This window comes from Anarhichas minor, unplaced genomic scaffold (assembly GCF_050575085.1).
Source record: "Anarhichas minor isolate MPS153535 unplaced genomic scaffold, ASM5057508v1 ptg000051l, whole genome shotgun sequence".
NCBI classification, from domain to species: domain Eukaryota; kingdom Metazoa; phylum Chordata; class Actinopteri; order Perciformes; family Anarhichadidae; genus Anarhichas; species Anarhichas minor.
The window spans coordinates 7,019,274-7,035,772 of record NW_027466497.1 but is presented as its reverse complement, the minus strand read 5'-3'; the positions used below and the strand labels follow the sequence as shown (position 1 = coordinate 7,035,772).

Below are 16,499 nucleotides of genomic sequence, written 5' to 3'. Positions count from 1 at the left end.
TATGGCACCTGAAAGCATGCAATTAAGAACGTGGCATAATTGTGTTACAGCTGTTCATTAAAACATAAAACATAAAATAAACTTGAAACCACACAGCAAAGTAAGGTTAATTGTCTTTTTATCAATCCAGATAATTAGGAGCAAGAGATCCCTTCTGCATCCTTTCCAACGCTGCAAAAATGCTGGTAACTTCAGCACGTTCGGAGTGATTCAGTCTAGTTTACACGCAAGCTTTTTGCGTGTCATTTTATGTTGTTACGATGAAACGGATGCAGTTAGCTTCAGGCAACAACACCCCTTTCTAAGTTTGGGAAATACATCTAAGTTTGGCTTAAAATAGGTAAGTAAACGGAGTAAAATGTAATCATAACGTCTTTCTATACTGCATTCAGTACAGACCAGGTTACATAAAATTGTATGACCTAAAAGATGAGAACATAATACAGATTCAATACCGATTTCCGAGGATTTGTACTATCTTATATTCTGTGTCACATACAATATACCATTCAGTGGTGTTTATCCTGTTTCATGTACATATACGGTTCATTTGAGGCAAAAGTAAGTCAGGGGGAGGTGTGTGTGTGTGTGTGTGTGTGTGTGTGTGTGTGTGTGTGTGAGCTCTGCGCTCCTGGTCTATCCTAGATAAGCTTCCTTCCTGCCGGCACATGACCTGGCAAATGGGAAGATAAAGACTTCATCCTCCATCAATTTTATTGGCTGAGAGAGAAAGTTGTTTCTCCTTTAAATCAATCTACTTTAACTTGCTTGTCTTTTTCCTCCCTCTTCTACATATATATCGTATGTACTTTTTAAACTTCCTCTGACGTTGCTGCAGTATGATGGCTAAGATGTTTTATGCTTTTATTTTCAATTGTCATTACCACCAAGGTCATGTTTTGTTTCTTTACTCGGGCAAAACCAAGCACTTAAACTTAACTGCCTTTTACTCTGAATATTTCCAACTTTTGATGAAAACCACCGTATACATACGACATGTCTTAATCTTAAACAGCCACTTATTGCATAATAACTGAACATCAAGTTAAAAAAATATTTATTTAATAAACAGTTAAATCAATTCAATGTGATGCCACAGTAAACTGCCTGCTTTCATCAATTATGTGGTGAACATCTGACATTACTATCAAATTTGTCGGGCATATATGTACATGTTATATTTCATTTAGCGATTGTGTTGCCAAACATCATGTTGAATCATTTTGTGTAATTAAACACAAAAATTAAAATTATTTTCACATACACAGAGAATAAATGTCTGCCAAGTAAAGACCAGACTTAATTTGTAGAAAGGATTTTCCAAGATATACAAATAACAGAGGAGTGAAGTGTGTCACCCTCGTACGTTTGACGAGGCTTGAGTGAAAAAACAATTGTGCAAGTTGTGTTGCTAGGTAACAGAGCCGTGGGGGTTTCCATAGCTGCCACAAGTGTCTCAGGGACAGCTGACGGAGGGCAAAGCAGCCACTTTGAGTGACAGCGATCGAAATGCACTTGGATTCCTTTGTGAAGTGTTCACTTGATAAAGCCTCACAGGAAAAAAGGCGTTCAGAGATCTTTGTAAATTGTAATTGTAGATGCCATCAAGAGGTGTGTGATATAAATAAGATGGGGAATGTTTAACGATATGTTCAGTCCCCTAACAGCACACTCTCCTTTTCCAATGTCTACAATAGCCAAGCAGCGAGTCCAGGTCAAAGCGTCCTTGATGAAACATCTTAAAATCTCATGTAAAGTATTTTCACTCCCTCGCCCATCTGTTTATTTCCTCACATCATCTCTTCAGCTTGGTGGTGGATGGCACCGGGCCCATGAAGCATTGCTGCAAAGGGTTCTGCATCGACGTCCTCAAGCGACTGGCAAAAATAGTGGGTTTCACTTACGACCTTTACCTGGTGACCAATGGGAGGCATGGGAAGAACATTGACGGGGAGTGGAACGGCATGGTCGGAGAGGTGAGGAGTTTGTCTACAATCTACAATTATTGTATGAGTGGAACATTGGCTTGTTAGTGAACTTTCTAGTTCAGTAAGAAAAAAAATACACTATATCAGTGTTTTTTGTTGTGTTTAATCTGGTGTTCAGTGCTACATGTACCATTTCTCTGTTCCAAAGGTGGCTAGCATGACTAGCAATTTAACATTGTAACTAAAAAGCAACAAATGTAGCCACTATATAGCTACTTTGAGGATGACTTCAACATTTTTAAACCTTTACGTTTAATTGCACAGATGATTAGAAGTCTCCTAAAAGTACCAGTTTCCTTCAAGAAAGAGTCAACATTTTTTCAAATGCGTATTTTTGCGTTCTTTCCGAGTATGAGTGAGGAGATCGATATAAGTCTGAGTGTTAACTACGGAGCTGGAGCTGGGTGTGGTTAACCTAGTTTAGCATGAAGACTGGAAGCAAGGAAAACAGCTAGCCTGGATTTGTCCAACGTGAAAACAATTTGCCTACCAACATATCTACATATCAGATTTGAAAGTTGCATCTTGTTTATTTATGTAAAATGTAGTTTGATGTAAACCAAGACTTACCTTCTCCTGGCTTCATCACATACGATTGCCATGAAGCTTCTCACTCTCTGAAACAAAGCAAATAAGGGTATTTCCAAACATTTTAAACTATTCCTTTGAATCACCAAAAAAGATAAAACGGACAAAAAATGTCCACTCATGAAACATTCATAGGCAATATTAAAATGTGCGGCACACAAATAAACATCACAGTGACAGCCACATGGGTGAGAGATTAAATGCAAGTTTTTAAAAATACGTGTTCGGTTGAGACTTGAAGCAGCTTGCAGACGGAATTTCCTTTAAGAGTCGTTTACTCAAACTTTTAGTAGCCCAGTTCACAAACACAACGTGACCACTTTCTTTTGTGTGCGTCTCAGTGAGATATTGTAGCTACGTATTTAATTCTCCATTTTTCCTGTACAGTAGCATCGTCGTTTGTTCTTATTCTTTTTTTCTTTTGTTGTATTTACAAAAAGGGAGTTTGATTCTAGGGCTCCTGTGAAAGTCTTTTTTTCCTGCCTCAAATCCTTTAAAACGTGACCCAGCAAGAGAGGATTGGATCCAAACCGAAGAAGAAAAGAGGAAATATGGAGAAGGCCTGTCAGGAAGATTAGCGCTGGAGAAACGGAGAGTGAGAAAGGACAACACAGACTGTGAGACTGTTTGTCCATGGCTGTGTGTGTGTGTGTGTGTGTGTGTGTGTGTGTGTGTGTGTGTGTGTGTGTGCGTGTGTGTGTGTGTGCGTGTGTGTGTGTGTGTTGGCAGATACTGCTGGTTCCATGATGCCAATCCCCCTCTGGTGGCTGGATTAATGAAGGTGGTTTAACACAGAGTTAGACGGGATGCAAAGTATCACAGAATGTGTGTGTGTGTGTGTGTGTGTGTGTGTGTGTGTGATCTTGTACTTCTAACTTTGTGAGGACCTTTTTGAAAGTGAGGACATTTTTTTCCCGCTGCTCACTTCTTTTATTTTATATATTATACGTTTTATGGTCAATTTCAAACTCATATTTTAGTTACTGTTCGGAAAATTACACAATTGGCAACAATTTGACTTCTCATCGCCCCAGTTTGTTGACAGGTCTAGGGGAGTACTGCAAGAGGGAAGACAAATAGAAGTTAAAATGTAGGTGTGCAAAGGTGGATTTTAACTTGTGATCAATATATATTTACATGAATGTGTTTAAATGTGTTGTTTGGAATCAGATTTCACAGCACCACATGTCAAACATTTTTAGGCCAAACCACTTTTTCTTAACACAAATTTGCTGTTTGAATAATTTCTAGCTTTTTACTGATAGGAAACCTTTGCAGTGCAATCATTAATAACCGTATAATCATTCACTATGAATGTCTGTGCAAGATCACAAAATATAGCATTTATTGTGTCACTGAAAAGGAGAAGATGTTGCATTCTTATAGGAAAATACACAAGCAGCCTGAGCTGACCAATCTCCATATGTCTCCTTAGTCACCATAACCCCTGTATTCTGTTTGTGTGTGTGTGTGTGTGTGTGTGTGTGTGTGTGTGTGTGTGTGTGTGTGATACAACTTTAAATTCATGGCTATGGAAACAGTAAAATAACAAGTTTACCCAACCTTTGCCAAACTGGGACTAAAACAACAAGGAAAGGCTGCTGAGGCACTTTAGGAGTAACAATAAATAACATTTATTTATATGAAAATGATTAACAGAGAAAAAAGAAATGCATCAGAGTCTCCAAGGGTAAAATAATAAATAAACAGCCTACAATGACAAAAAAATCAAAACTCACTTAGTCTGCCGAATCAAACAAAAAGACAATCCAAAGCTTTCTATCTCTTCAGAGATAAGGGGAGAAAAGGGGGGGGGGGGGCAAAAATAAATGGCAAAGACATTTCTAAATGACATGAGGTCCCCTGGTAATACTTGTCCCATGTGCTTATAGTGTAAATCCAGCTTCAGGGTTTTACAGAGTCACACACAATAATGTCTATGTGAATGAATACGTGTATACTCATATATCTATGAGCGTGTATGTACGTGTGGGTGGATGCACGCGTGTGTTAGCACTAACCAAACACTGACAATGTCGGTATTTGCTAACGGACCAGATGTTGTTGTTTACAGGGCTTCTGTCTCAGAGAGGCCTCAGAGATGCAGGTGCTGTTACTCTCTCACTCTCTCTCTCTCTCTCACTCTCTCTCTCTCTCTCTCACTCTCTCTCTCTCTCTCTCTCACTCTCTCGGTCTCCAGCTGCCTCCTGCCCAGCTTCTGTCAGTAACTCATTAAATTGCTTAATTATGGCAGCAGAATGTGTATGTGTGCACAGGGGACAGCTGAGTTTGTGTGCAAACTGTTGCATCTCACATTGTCCTGTTCTTGGTTGTTTCCTGCTACCTGCAGGACTGTTTTTTTTAATCAAAACCAGTGGTTGAGATAAACGATAACCAGATCTCAGTATTGTTAATTGTGTTAACCCTAACCCTAGCCCTTCATTTTGCATAAGAAGCCAACGAGTGTAAAATAACATGACCCTGTGGGTTGATTTTCCTCCTGTCCTCCCCGATGCTTTCAGTAACTAGCCGCCGCTGATTCTTTTTCGATTAACTAAACTCCTCTCACAAGCAAAACGTCACCAAGGCCAACGTGTCCACCGTCCTGAGGCCTGTTCTTTGTCCTTGTGCCTTCAGTGAAAGCCCCACTTGAACAATCATTTCTGCTATTTTTCTAAATGTCATTCAGCATCGCAGTTTTTGTCCTCCTTCTCTACATGAATGCCTCCCATTCAGGCAGTCATTTTCTATGTATTTTTTACATTTTCTCATCCTCAGCTGAATCATCCTGGTATAATATTTTCTGTTCCCAATATGAAGTCTCTGCAGCAATTAAGCACTCACTAAACAGGAGCGTCACAGGTGTTGCTTTCAGACTTTTCAGATATTTCGAATGACCTCGTTGAATTGAATGGAATAATTATCATGGATTGATTGATCTTGACATGCAGAGCCAATCACACAGTATCAAAGTTTAATTAATATGTGTGCGTCATCAACCTCCTGCAGGAATTAATTTTAAAAAACTATCTGTTTTACAAAGTAATCTTCATCACTTTCTTTTTGTATTCATCCAGAGAAGGTTGGCTGAGCACACGATTCAGCAGCACATTTACTTACACTCAATCATATTCCTGCCTTTCAGTCAGCCATTAATTCACATTCCTTTCATGATTGCATTATGGTAAATTATTATAATTCATTATGATGCGAATTATGACATGATATGCTGAGACTGGGCTGCACGCTGGTGTAGTGGCTAGCACTGTTACCTCACAGCAAGAGGGGCCCGGGTTCGATCGCCGATCCCGGGTGGTCCTTCTGTGTGGAGTTTGCACGTTCTCCCCGTACCAGCGTGGGTTCCCTCCGGGTTCTCCGGCTTCCTCCCACAGTCCAAAGACATGCATCTTAGGTTATTTGGAGACCTGATGCCGGTCCAGGGTGTACCCTGCCTTCGCCCAATGTCAGCTGGGAACGGCTCCAGCGCCCCACGACCCTGAATAGGATAAGCGGTTTGGATAATGGAATGGAATGCTGAGACTTGAAACTTGTCTGATAAAGGTTAACCCTCACAGTTGTGTTTAATAATAATATCATGTAATTATGTCTTTAAGTCTCCAGCTTAATGCAATAAAAGCTCTGAGATCCATGACGGTCATCTGCCAACATTTTAACGTGAGAGATAACCGAATTGGTCATTATCCATTTTTACGTTGCTTGCTTCTAGTTTTCCGGATTAAAGTTTGCAACAACGTTGTATTTAGAACCATTTTTAGCGGCAAACTCTCAAAACTCAGATTTCAGAGATTCCCAGCAGCATGTCAATCTGCCAAACAAAAGACAGATAAAAAAAAAAAAAAGTTGACTAAATGTTCGCTGTTGTGAATAAACTTTGATGTAACAGTCTAGGTCATTGGTTGGTTGGGTTTTGACCAGAAAGTGATATATCTCCTGTTTGTGGCAACGGTAACTTATTGAACAGAATAAGCGGGCATTGTAGAGCGCTGTTAAGAACAGTTTAGGCCCTCAATATATTTCAATTTTACAGACATATCTGGACTAACTCTAGTGACCTCACTGGTTTAACTTCACTGGTTTAACTTGGCTCCGCAGCAAGAGCCATCATGGCTGAATAAAGAAGAATCCCTAAATCCATCCACAGAAAAAGACATGACCACGCTGCCGCTGCTCTTAAGATGTCAACAGAGAAAGAGGAAGAGGACTTTAAGGATTGTGACTTCAAGAGCCTGGTGAACGGCGTCTCATTGGTGTCTAGTCAGGGGCCGCTGAGCTTTTGTCTTCACAGACTTTTGGGGCCAGGCCAAGACTCGAGACTGATGAACTGCTGGTCAGCAGCCAGCTCCTCTGACCTCCACAATCCCTCGGCTGCAGTCAAGTAACCTCTGTTTCCTGCCAGGTGAAACACAACAGAGCTGTGAATCCCTTCAGCTCCTCACCTTCTGACCACCTGAGCCTAATTTACAGCAGTCAGCCGAGCTCTGAGGAGGAACGCAGCCCAGTTTCATGTCGCATGCAGAGACAAAAGAAAACTCAGTGGACACTGACAAAGCCTATGAAGTGTGATGCTTTGGACTCTTATTTTCAAAGACTCTGTGCTTCTATGCACGGAGTCTTAAGGCAACTCTTTGTAGAAGGGTGTATAGTTCACAAATGTTATGTTTTACAACAATTAAATAAGAAGGAATACAGCACACAGAAAAGAGAGGAGGAAAAAAGTCGAGACAGGATCAAGAGCAGGGATTTGAACTCATGAAATCTAATTTAAATAAACAGCATATTTTCTTGTTTGGTAAAAAATATCCTTTTCATCCATTTTTTTCAAACGTTTTTGAGCATTTTTAAGTCGTCAGACACACAAAATCCGTCTAACGACATGCCTCCTGTTTTCCAGGTGGTGTCCAACAGAGCTGACATGGCCATCGGTTCTCTGACCATTAACGAAGAGAGGTCAGAGGTCGTAGAGTTCTCCGTTCCGTTCGTGGAGACCGGCATCAGCGTCATGGTGTCTCGCAGCAACGGCACCGTGTCGCCTTCTGCTTTCCTTGGTGAGTTGTTGTCTTGAGTTAAATTCACTTGATTATTATTCCCAGAAAGTCTTTTACTCCACGAATAGGAGCAAAAAGTCAAGTCAATTCAAGTCAGTTTATTTGTATGACAGCTCGATTACTGACGGAGAGGAACTCAGCAGAGAGCGAAAAGCCAAAAACTCTGATATTCTGCTTGCAGCTTATGAGCTTGTAGTATCTAAAATCCCTGGATTATACTGCATGTGTGAGTCTGAGTGTTTATTCTTCAGGCACAACTATAAACAGCGAGGATAAGCCATAAAAACAAAAGTTTATTCGTATTCCCCAAAAGTGGGTTTTATAGACGCAAATCAACTGCTGCCAATAAAAAAGTCCAATAAAAGATATTCAACATAAAGCATAAAGAACATGTACTTAAATTCAAGGTATATTTATTTTGAATGTTAAACCCACTGGGCTGTCCCAGCTACAGTACTTCATTTACATGTTGTGCTCTCTCTCTGTCCTACTTACTGTTTGTGTTTCCAAATCAAACCAAAAGGGAATTTCACTGTTTTATTTCCGTCATTGTTTTTATTTTCTCACGCAGGTTTTGATATATGGTCAAATCTTTTTCTGGAATATCTCACACAGAAAAATATAACTCTTTGCTGAGTCAACGAGAAGCTACAGTGGCGTATTACTGCGGGATAATGTTGAAGAATACAGAGATTCCAAAGTATTGACCTGCTGTTATTTTACTGCTGGTGTGGAAGATTGCTTAAATCCATTGTATTGCCCAAGTGTTTACAGGAACCAAGGGCTTCTTAGTTTACGACAACACGGCAAAAAAACAATCACAAACCACACACACACACACAAAAAGAAAAACATTCACAAACCACACACACACACACACAAAAAGAAAAACATTCACAACCTCTTGAATATCAATATCTGGAAAACGGACTCTTATTATTACAAAACATAAACACCCTCAGGTATTGCATTGGGATTTGTCTTAATTTGTAAAATGTACTAATTCTGTTGAAGCAAAGGCTGTAAAGATTAAAGTCCTAATGAGGTGATCATTCATGACTACAGGTCACACAGAACAGATTATGTATTAAATATGCTCTGTAAGGACTATTAGAGGTGTTATGAAAATGTACAAGCCAGAAATCATCTATTAAATTAAATCAAGCTGGTTTTTTAACAATGTGCTTTTTTCCAGAGCAGTGCATGACACAAATACGGCAAAAGGTTATACAGTAACTAACAGTAGATACCCATCAATGACGGAGTCTAAAGGACTTATTTTCAGTCACAGCTCCTACAGATCACAGAAGCACTTATGAAGAAAACCAGACTCCAATCTTACAATCTTTACATTAGTTACCCGTCTGTCACAGAATTGATTAAAAAAATCTTTAATTGTTTTTTTAAAATCACTGAATGGCTTTGCCCCGTCTTATCTGTCTAACATGGTGAAGACATACAGTATGTGCCTGCTGGGTCCCTCAGATCCTCTATCTCCAGCCTCTTGATTGTTGCTTGACAACAAGAATAGGCTTATACCTTTTCTTAGCTTCTTACGTTCTAGCCCCCGAATAATTGTAGAAACAAAACAAATGTCTGCCGGAACAGTTGTTGTTTGAGGGGCATGATGCCTGATTAATTGCCTAAACATTCAAAGATCGGTTGGATTTCTGGCAAAAAGTTTGGTCGTCTGTCTGCAATGTGTGCAGTTCCAGGTCCGATTACCCAACATGCTGTCAAAGGATTATGAACTGAGCTTGTTTTAATGATACTGGAGCAGTTTTTCACATGTTGTGGCCACAACAGTCTCAACATTACTGTGATATAGAACCGCCAACCAGACGCACCATATTGTCCCGCCATCTGCGGCTCCGTAATAAACTTTATTGGAATCGTCACTGGACAAAACCCGTTGGGGTTTCAGTGCTCGCATCCAGTGCTTGCAGCCACATAGTCGCCGGTCGAGGGATCGGTACGGTGTGAGCAGATTGTGGTCGAGAGAGGAGGCAGATTAAAACACATGACATCAATACAAATGCGCCGGTTTAGAGGATCGAGGCTTGTGTCTGAAAACTTGGCAGTTCGATCAAAGACCGACACTTGCCTCCCCTCTCATTATCACCTAAGAGTGCACTTGGGCAAAGCACTTAACCCCCAACGGCACACTTTAATGACTGGCCCAAGTGGGTGCTGGCTTTGAAGCAAACACACACACATCATCATATCATCTTGTCAAACACTGACATTGGACAACATATATTACCCAGACATCATCATTGCATATCTGAATTTGACAAAAATACCAATATCTGAATCACTGGTAAGGGCCTTGTCTGCAAAATGGACCCAAAAAATGGAAGAATTATACATCATTAGCTGTTAGTCAGCAGTGTTGAAGTGTTAGAGACAAGATTCCCCTTTATTCTGAAGATGTAGGCCTTTGAATGGGTAGTGTCCAACAACAGCCCTGATAGCTTACATAACCCTGTTGTAAATGATCCTCCATTATGGAACAGGCCTTCAGTTCTGATGAGCTTTTGTCTCCCTCTTGGAAAAAGGTTCACACTCGAGGCTTTGCATCTCAACTCAAAGCTGCCAATCTGGACTTTTGATTTGATATTCTCAGCATCCAAATGAAGCCCCACAGTGGAGAGTTTTTCATTCTCATTTTCTTTCTATTTTTTTAGTTAAGTATACGTCTCATTCAAAGTCGGCCTCTACTAAGATAAGACCTCTTAATTTACAAATCTTCTTCGACTAATTCCAGACATTTCCAAGCATGAAGAGATGGAGAGATGACTGAGGGAGAGAGCTGGAGGAAAGAGAAATTAAAACAAAAAAAAGAGAGAGAGGAGGATAAAGAATGTGTGTGTGTGAGAGAGAGAAAGTCTTGTCATGTACGGATATAAACCAAACACAAAAGAGCGAGGGTGAGATTGAGTGCTTTTGATAAAACGAGCGATAGAGCTGCTTCAGACAGTTTCAGTCATTCTCAGATGTTTTAATCTGAGCAGAGGCTGGTTGACATGCTGCTGTGTGTGTGTGTGTGTGTGTGTGTGTATTGTGCGGGCCAGATGAGACGATAAGGTAAAATGACTTGTTAGCACCTAGCAGTGCATGCAGACCTGCAAACATCTCTGAATTTGTCAAATCTGCCAATACTTAACAGAAATAGTTCTACAGCGTTGTACGATCAGAATTACGAATGACCCAGTTTCCCCTGAAGGATCAGTCACTTTCACACTGTGTAGATAAATAGAGCAAACAAAGTAAAGTCAGACTAATATGAGAAATACTTCAATTGAAGAAAAATAATGAAGAATATATAATATTAACCAGCTTATATTAATATTAAGCTAAAAATCCATTATACATTTTGTAACAATATACTGTCTAAACGTAACATCATCTTGGTATTTTGTTTTTGGTTGGTTGTCCATCCGTCTGTACGTCTGTCTGTACGTCCGTCCGTCTGTACACAAACGTCGAACACTCAGGATGAACTGATTACATTTTGGTGGTTAAAGGACACTTTTATCTCTCTGAACATGTTTTGGCCATAACTAAATAATTCATATGCTAATATTATAATTTCACAGAATTACCTAATCGGATAAAATATTGACATTTTGGACAAGCATGGATGTAAGCTATGAAAACTACAGCAAGGCGCTGATTCTAGTTATTGACAAGCACCTTTCAGTAATGAAATGCAGTGACATTAACCATCCACCCAGCAGCTTATATAGTAGATGTGCAGTAGTGAGATATCTGCTTATTCAACATTCAAACGTATTGTAGTATTGCTGCTCACCTGCTTCTAATGACATTACACCTACTACAGAATCTATAATTCTCAAGGCTGAACAGGGTGCTGAATAACTAAATAGATAAACACACACAGGATATGCAGGAAACTACATATATATATATATATATATATACGCTAAACAGTGTGCTCATAATGCGCTGCTTATAGATATGTCCTGTAGCTCACACTCGACACTGCACTCCTCTTGGATCCTCAGCAACACACCCGCCAAGAGTGCAGTCGATCAGATGAACGCCGGTCGAGGGACACACATGCATGAAATAAGTATGCTTCAGGAGTCGACTTATGTTCTCACTTCGTAGACTTGTTATTTTCCTCCCACTCCTTAAGGGATCTATTTCATACTTACACAGCGGCAGCAGTGCATCCATCCATCTGTCAGAGGAGATTTAGGAGACAATCTGAAACACGTCATGGTCGGACGGAGGAGCAGGGCTCCCAAGGCCGTTTAATCTAAAGACCGCCGGGCAACCGGGCCGACAGTGACTCGATACTGTAACCTTGCATGGCTGTGTGTGTGGGTTCTTGTATTTGTGTGGTAGGTGGATGGGTTGTTAGGAAGGGGGGGTAGCAAGACCAGAGAGAGGTAGCAAGCAAAGGAAAGACATGAGGAAAGGTCAAAGGTGAAAGAAACAATCAAGTGAAGAAGAAGAAGTGGAGCGAGCGAGGAGGCACAACGATTGTCTCTGATGGAGGCGCCTCAGAAAAGCCTCCCAGCCGCTTAACTGGAGCTGGTTAGAGAGGAGAAGAGGAAAGAAGAGAGAAAATACAACCGGCAAGGCAGTAAGAAGTGTAAACAAGACAGCTGTGATCACTGGACACCGGCCACAACGCTGGAATGTTCAACGGAATAGATTTGCTCCATTAAAGAAATCAAGAACAAATGAAAAACGGAAGCAAGGAGGAAAGAATTCTGGGAGCGATGCTGCCTTGGCAACAGCTTCTCTTCCTGGTGTCCGTATTAAAATAATATAGATTAAAAGAGATACAAGCCGACCTATTCTACTCAATTACTGACATGAGTTTGGTCAGAAGCATAATGCCTAAACACAGGCGCACACTATCGTCCTGATGTCCGCCGAAGATCTCTGAAGAACATTTTTGAAGCTTGGTTTTTTGGTTTACTGCTCGTCACCTAATGTTTAGGCTTCTGAGCTAGAATAGAATATTCATATTTGTGTGTCAGGCTGGAGAATCAAGACATCAGATGGGATGACAACCACCATGGCCACTGATATTGTTCTAAGTTTAGTCGAGTCAACAACAAATGAAAACATTTGGTCTTGTTATCTTCCATGTCGTATTTTGACCTCTTTGTCTTTAGAACATTTTGAAACTGGAGCTGTCAAAGTTTTGGGCGATGAAGGATTGTGTTGAATCATCATGAACAGACGTGATTTAATATTTTTGGATGCATGTAGGGCTGAGTGATAACTTTGATGTGTTGGCAGTTCTTCTAGTGTTTTAGTTGGTAGAGTTAAAAATATCTACTGAAAAAGAAGTCGTGGAAGATGTTTTTAGAAGGTATTGTGACATTTATTTTTATATTGTTAACACCTATGTGCAGCTAAATAAAAATATCAGAATTTTTTTCATCATTTTTATTGATATTTCATTTTTGATAAAGTTGTTTTTGAATCCGTTTTTTCTCGACCCACAAAAACATCATGAATTTGGTTTGATAACATTTGGAAAGAGACGCTTGATTTCATTATTTAATCACCATTCCAGTTGGAAAAGGCGTATCCTTCTGTCCCATGACGAAATGCTAAACATTTTAATCAGAGTTCTGATTTTTGATGGTTACTTTTTATTTAGTTTTAATCTTGTTTTTGTTGTTGGAAAAAAAAGTTTTTTTCTTGAGTTTTTTTAAAATAAAACTGGATGAAAAAAAAAAAAAACTTAAGCAATGTGTTCCCGTGTATCACTTTTCATATTCAAGACCAGGCAGCTTGTTAAAACGTTTTACCGTAAAGAATTGTGAAACCATCGACCACGCTGATCAGCTTTTACTTTTTTGTAGATAAATGGAGTGAACAACTAAACTCACATGAAGTGTAACTGTGTTCTCCTCAGCTTGTTCCCCTGCGTGTTAAAGGTCACCTGAGTAAAGTGTTAGTTAGACTGTAAAGGTTGGCCAGCAGCGGCACATTTTGTTTCTGCTTCACACTGAGCGACAACCTGTTTTGTCTGCAATGTTTGAGTCGGTATATCAATCAATCAAACTTTATCTCAGACTCAGGGTTCAGATAAGACCTGTTCACCAGATATATGAACGGGACACAAAGTACATGCTGTCAGAGCCGTAATTTAAGACGAACCCCCTGTGGCAGCAACTATGTAAGGATAAAGACAAAGCACACATGATCTCATATGAATGTAAATACAGTAAGAGACAAAAGCAAAAGGTCACCATGACTAACTAAAACCTGAAGGTCCATAATGAGCGGAGTAGCAGCTGTGATAACTTCATTCAGATATTCAGTCACATACTCTCCTGTCAGGCTCAGTTTTGGGAGCTGGAGACGTCCTGTGACTTAAATATTCAAGTCTTTTTGTCTCTCTCTTCTACTCTGACATGTATCTTTGCCACTGGGCAGTTCAGACACGTGTTAACGGAGGATTCTTTTTTGTGTCAAACATGTTAGCTGCCGATTGCTGCTGCAGGTTGAACTGTGCTTACTGGAATATATTTTGAGAGGTAGGCTGGCTGTGGCAGACTCCCCCCCCCCCCCCCACACACACACACACATGTAGAAAAAAGCAACGCCCTGATGGATACACTGCTTAGTCCTCAACCTTGGTTTAAATGTTGCATTACCATTTCATCATCAGTCCTGCTTCATTTCACATTCAGTACAGTTTAAACTAATTTAATTTTTCATTCACTCATTTTTTGGCAGAATAAAACTATTTCTATGTTTTAAGTACTGGAAGATGAATAACTTTTATAGCCCGATGCACGTTACACAGCACTGTGACGTTTCCCATTCAGCATTACAGAGAAAATTATCTTCAACAGAACAGTCCTAGTTAAGCATTAAAGAGGATTCTACCTCTGCCGGCCCTCTAACACCTCGATACACTTGGTGAATGAGAAACTGAGACAGGCGGAGACCCACTGCGACCCAGACAGACCTCAGAGCTGGAGAGCGAGGCGGGACACAAAGTCTAAGCCAGGATGATAACAAACACTCGGACTGTCAGGAGACCCAGCATAGAGGGACGTGACAGTTCAACAAGGGAGCAGAAGTAAAGACAGAGTGTTTGTGTTCGGAGGGATGGGCAGCTGCAGTAGCTGCTGCCACTCATAGTGGCAATTCAGAGATAAAAAGCCGCTGCAAACAAAAGAGTGCAGCAAAACCAAAAACTATTCTGCAGAACCTTTAATCTCACAGGAGCTGATGTGACTCGACATGAATCTAATCGGAACAGCAAAGGTGGCCGACAGCCACACTCAGCTCACTCTGCCCTGTATCTCTATCAGCTCCGCCCTGATTGGCTGCTAGCGCACGACACACTCCCGGGCTGGTCAGATGTCACGTAAAACGTATTGATGTCTTTCAAACTGTCTGCTGCTGTGATCACACTCTGAGTGTTTGGGATTAAAACCGGTATTAATGAGTCAAAAATAGTGGATTATCTCAAAAATATTGAAGGCCGTCTGTGGCCATCCAGAGCTCTACCAGAGCACCTCAAAAATCGATGTATAAATGTATGTGTTTTGTGTTTATGGAGCAGTTAGAATGTTAGCATAGTCTAGCAGTGATCAATAGGAACTGTATTCAGAAAACCAGCATTTTAAAAGTTGTTTGCCGAACGGCTTACGGGCAGACCTGAAAAAGCTTGAGTTCAGACTTTGTACAAGTCAGCATCATGACGAAGTTATTTCGGCATCCTTTTTATCAGTTCATCGCAATTGAATATCATGGAAGTCGTTTCATGTGGGGTTCATACAGCTGTAGTAAACCAGCCGCTGTGTAGCTTGTGAGTACAGCTCTGTGGAATTCACCCAGCGCCTCGAGATGATGTTACGAACCCAGACACACAAGCGTCCAACATATCTGGGACGTCCAACAAGATGCGCTCAGCAGTATTTTGGCCACAGTTAATGAAAAGTGGTTCGTTTTTACCTGGAGTCCAGCTCGACCTCCTCTACAGCGCGTCACGTGTGACTGGAATAAACACAAACCGTCCTGTGGTCGAACTCGCTCGAGCAACACAAATGGTTTGTACAAACCAGTTGTGTTGCATGTAGGTTGCATCCAGTTTATCCTGAAAATTGATAACAGCAACTGTGATTGAAGGACAGTGGCTTTGTTTAAAGCCCAAATAAACAGCACACACTCTCATATTCTCACATAGTCAGAGTAGGTATCAGTGAAGTATGATTTTTATCAAGAACTCCAATTCTACTCACATTGTTGAAGAGCATTTATATCCACGTAAACTGCTATTTTGAACAATTCGTTTTCACCACATTTTGCACTTTGAATGTCCGTCGCACTGCCCCTGATCGGATGCTGCACTCTCTCTTCCATTGTTCTGTCTTTTAAGAATGCTGCTCTCTAGGCTACTGTTGGGAACGTAGAGGAGCGTGTTTGGTTATCAGCATCTAAGAAACTAAATTCTTGACATCAATAGAATTATTAATGTCAGTAACAATCATTAATGATTATTAATAATAACGGGGCACCACCCTGCGAACAGGGACCAATAACCAAACAATAAACTAAGTCTCATAATTAGCGTTCACTCATAATGTCAATAGTCTGAGTACTATTACACATTCAGAGTGAAAGTGAAGGTTTAAGTTCGAGCACAGGCCACTACATCCAGTTATTATTACACACATATGCACAAGTAATCACAGACGACTGCTCTTTAAAATATAACAGAGTTTATTAAATAAAATAATAAATGATCAAATCAAGTAATATCAAAATCAACAAACACTATCATACAATTATATGTCTAATACCTAAAGTCAAATGAATAAAGTGGGGTAAGGATATGTATATAGAT

General features: G+C 40.3%; 1 protein-coding gene across 1 annotated transcript in view; it reads left to right on the top strand.

The window, feature by feature from the left end:
• grin2da (glutamate receptor, ionotropic, N-methyl D-aspartate 2D, a) overlaps positions 1-16,499 on the top strand; it is a 116,932-nt gene that overhangs the window by 67,745 nt on the left and 32,688 nt on the right. The window contains 2 exon segments of the mRNA XM_076112746.1: positions 1,817-1,976; positions 7,489-7,642. Coding sequence (XP_075968861.1) covers positions 1,817-1,976; positions 7,489-7,642 — 314 coding nt within the window.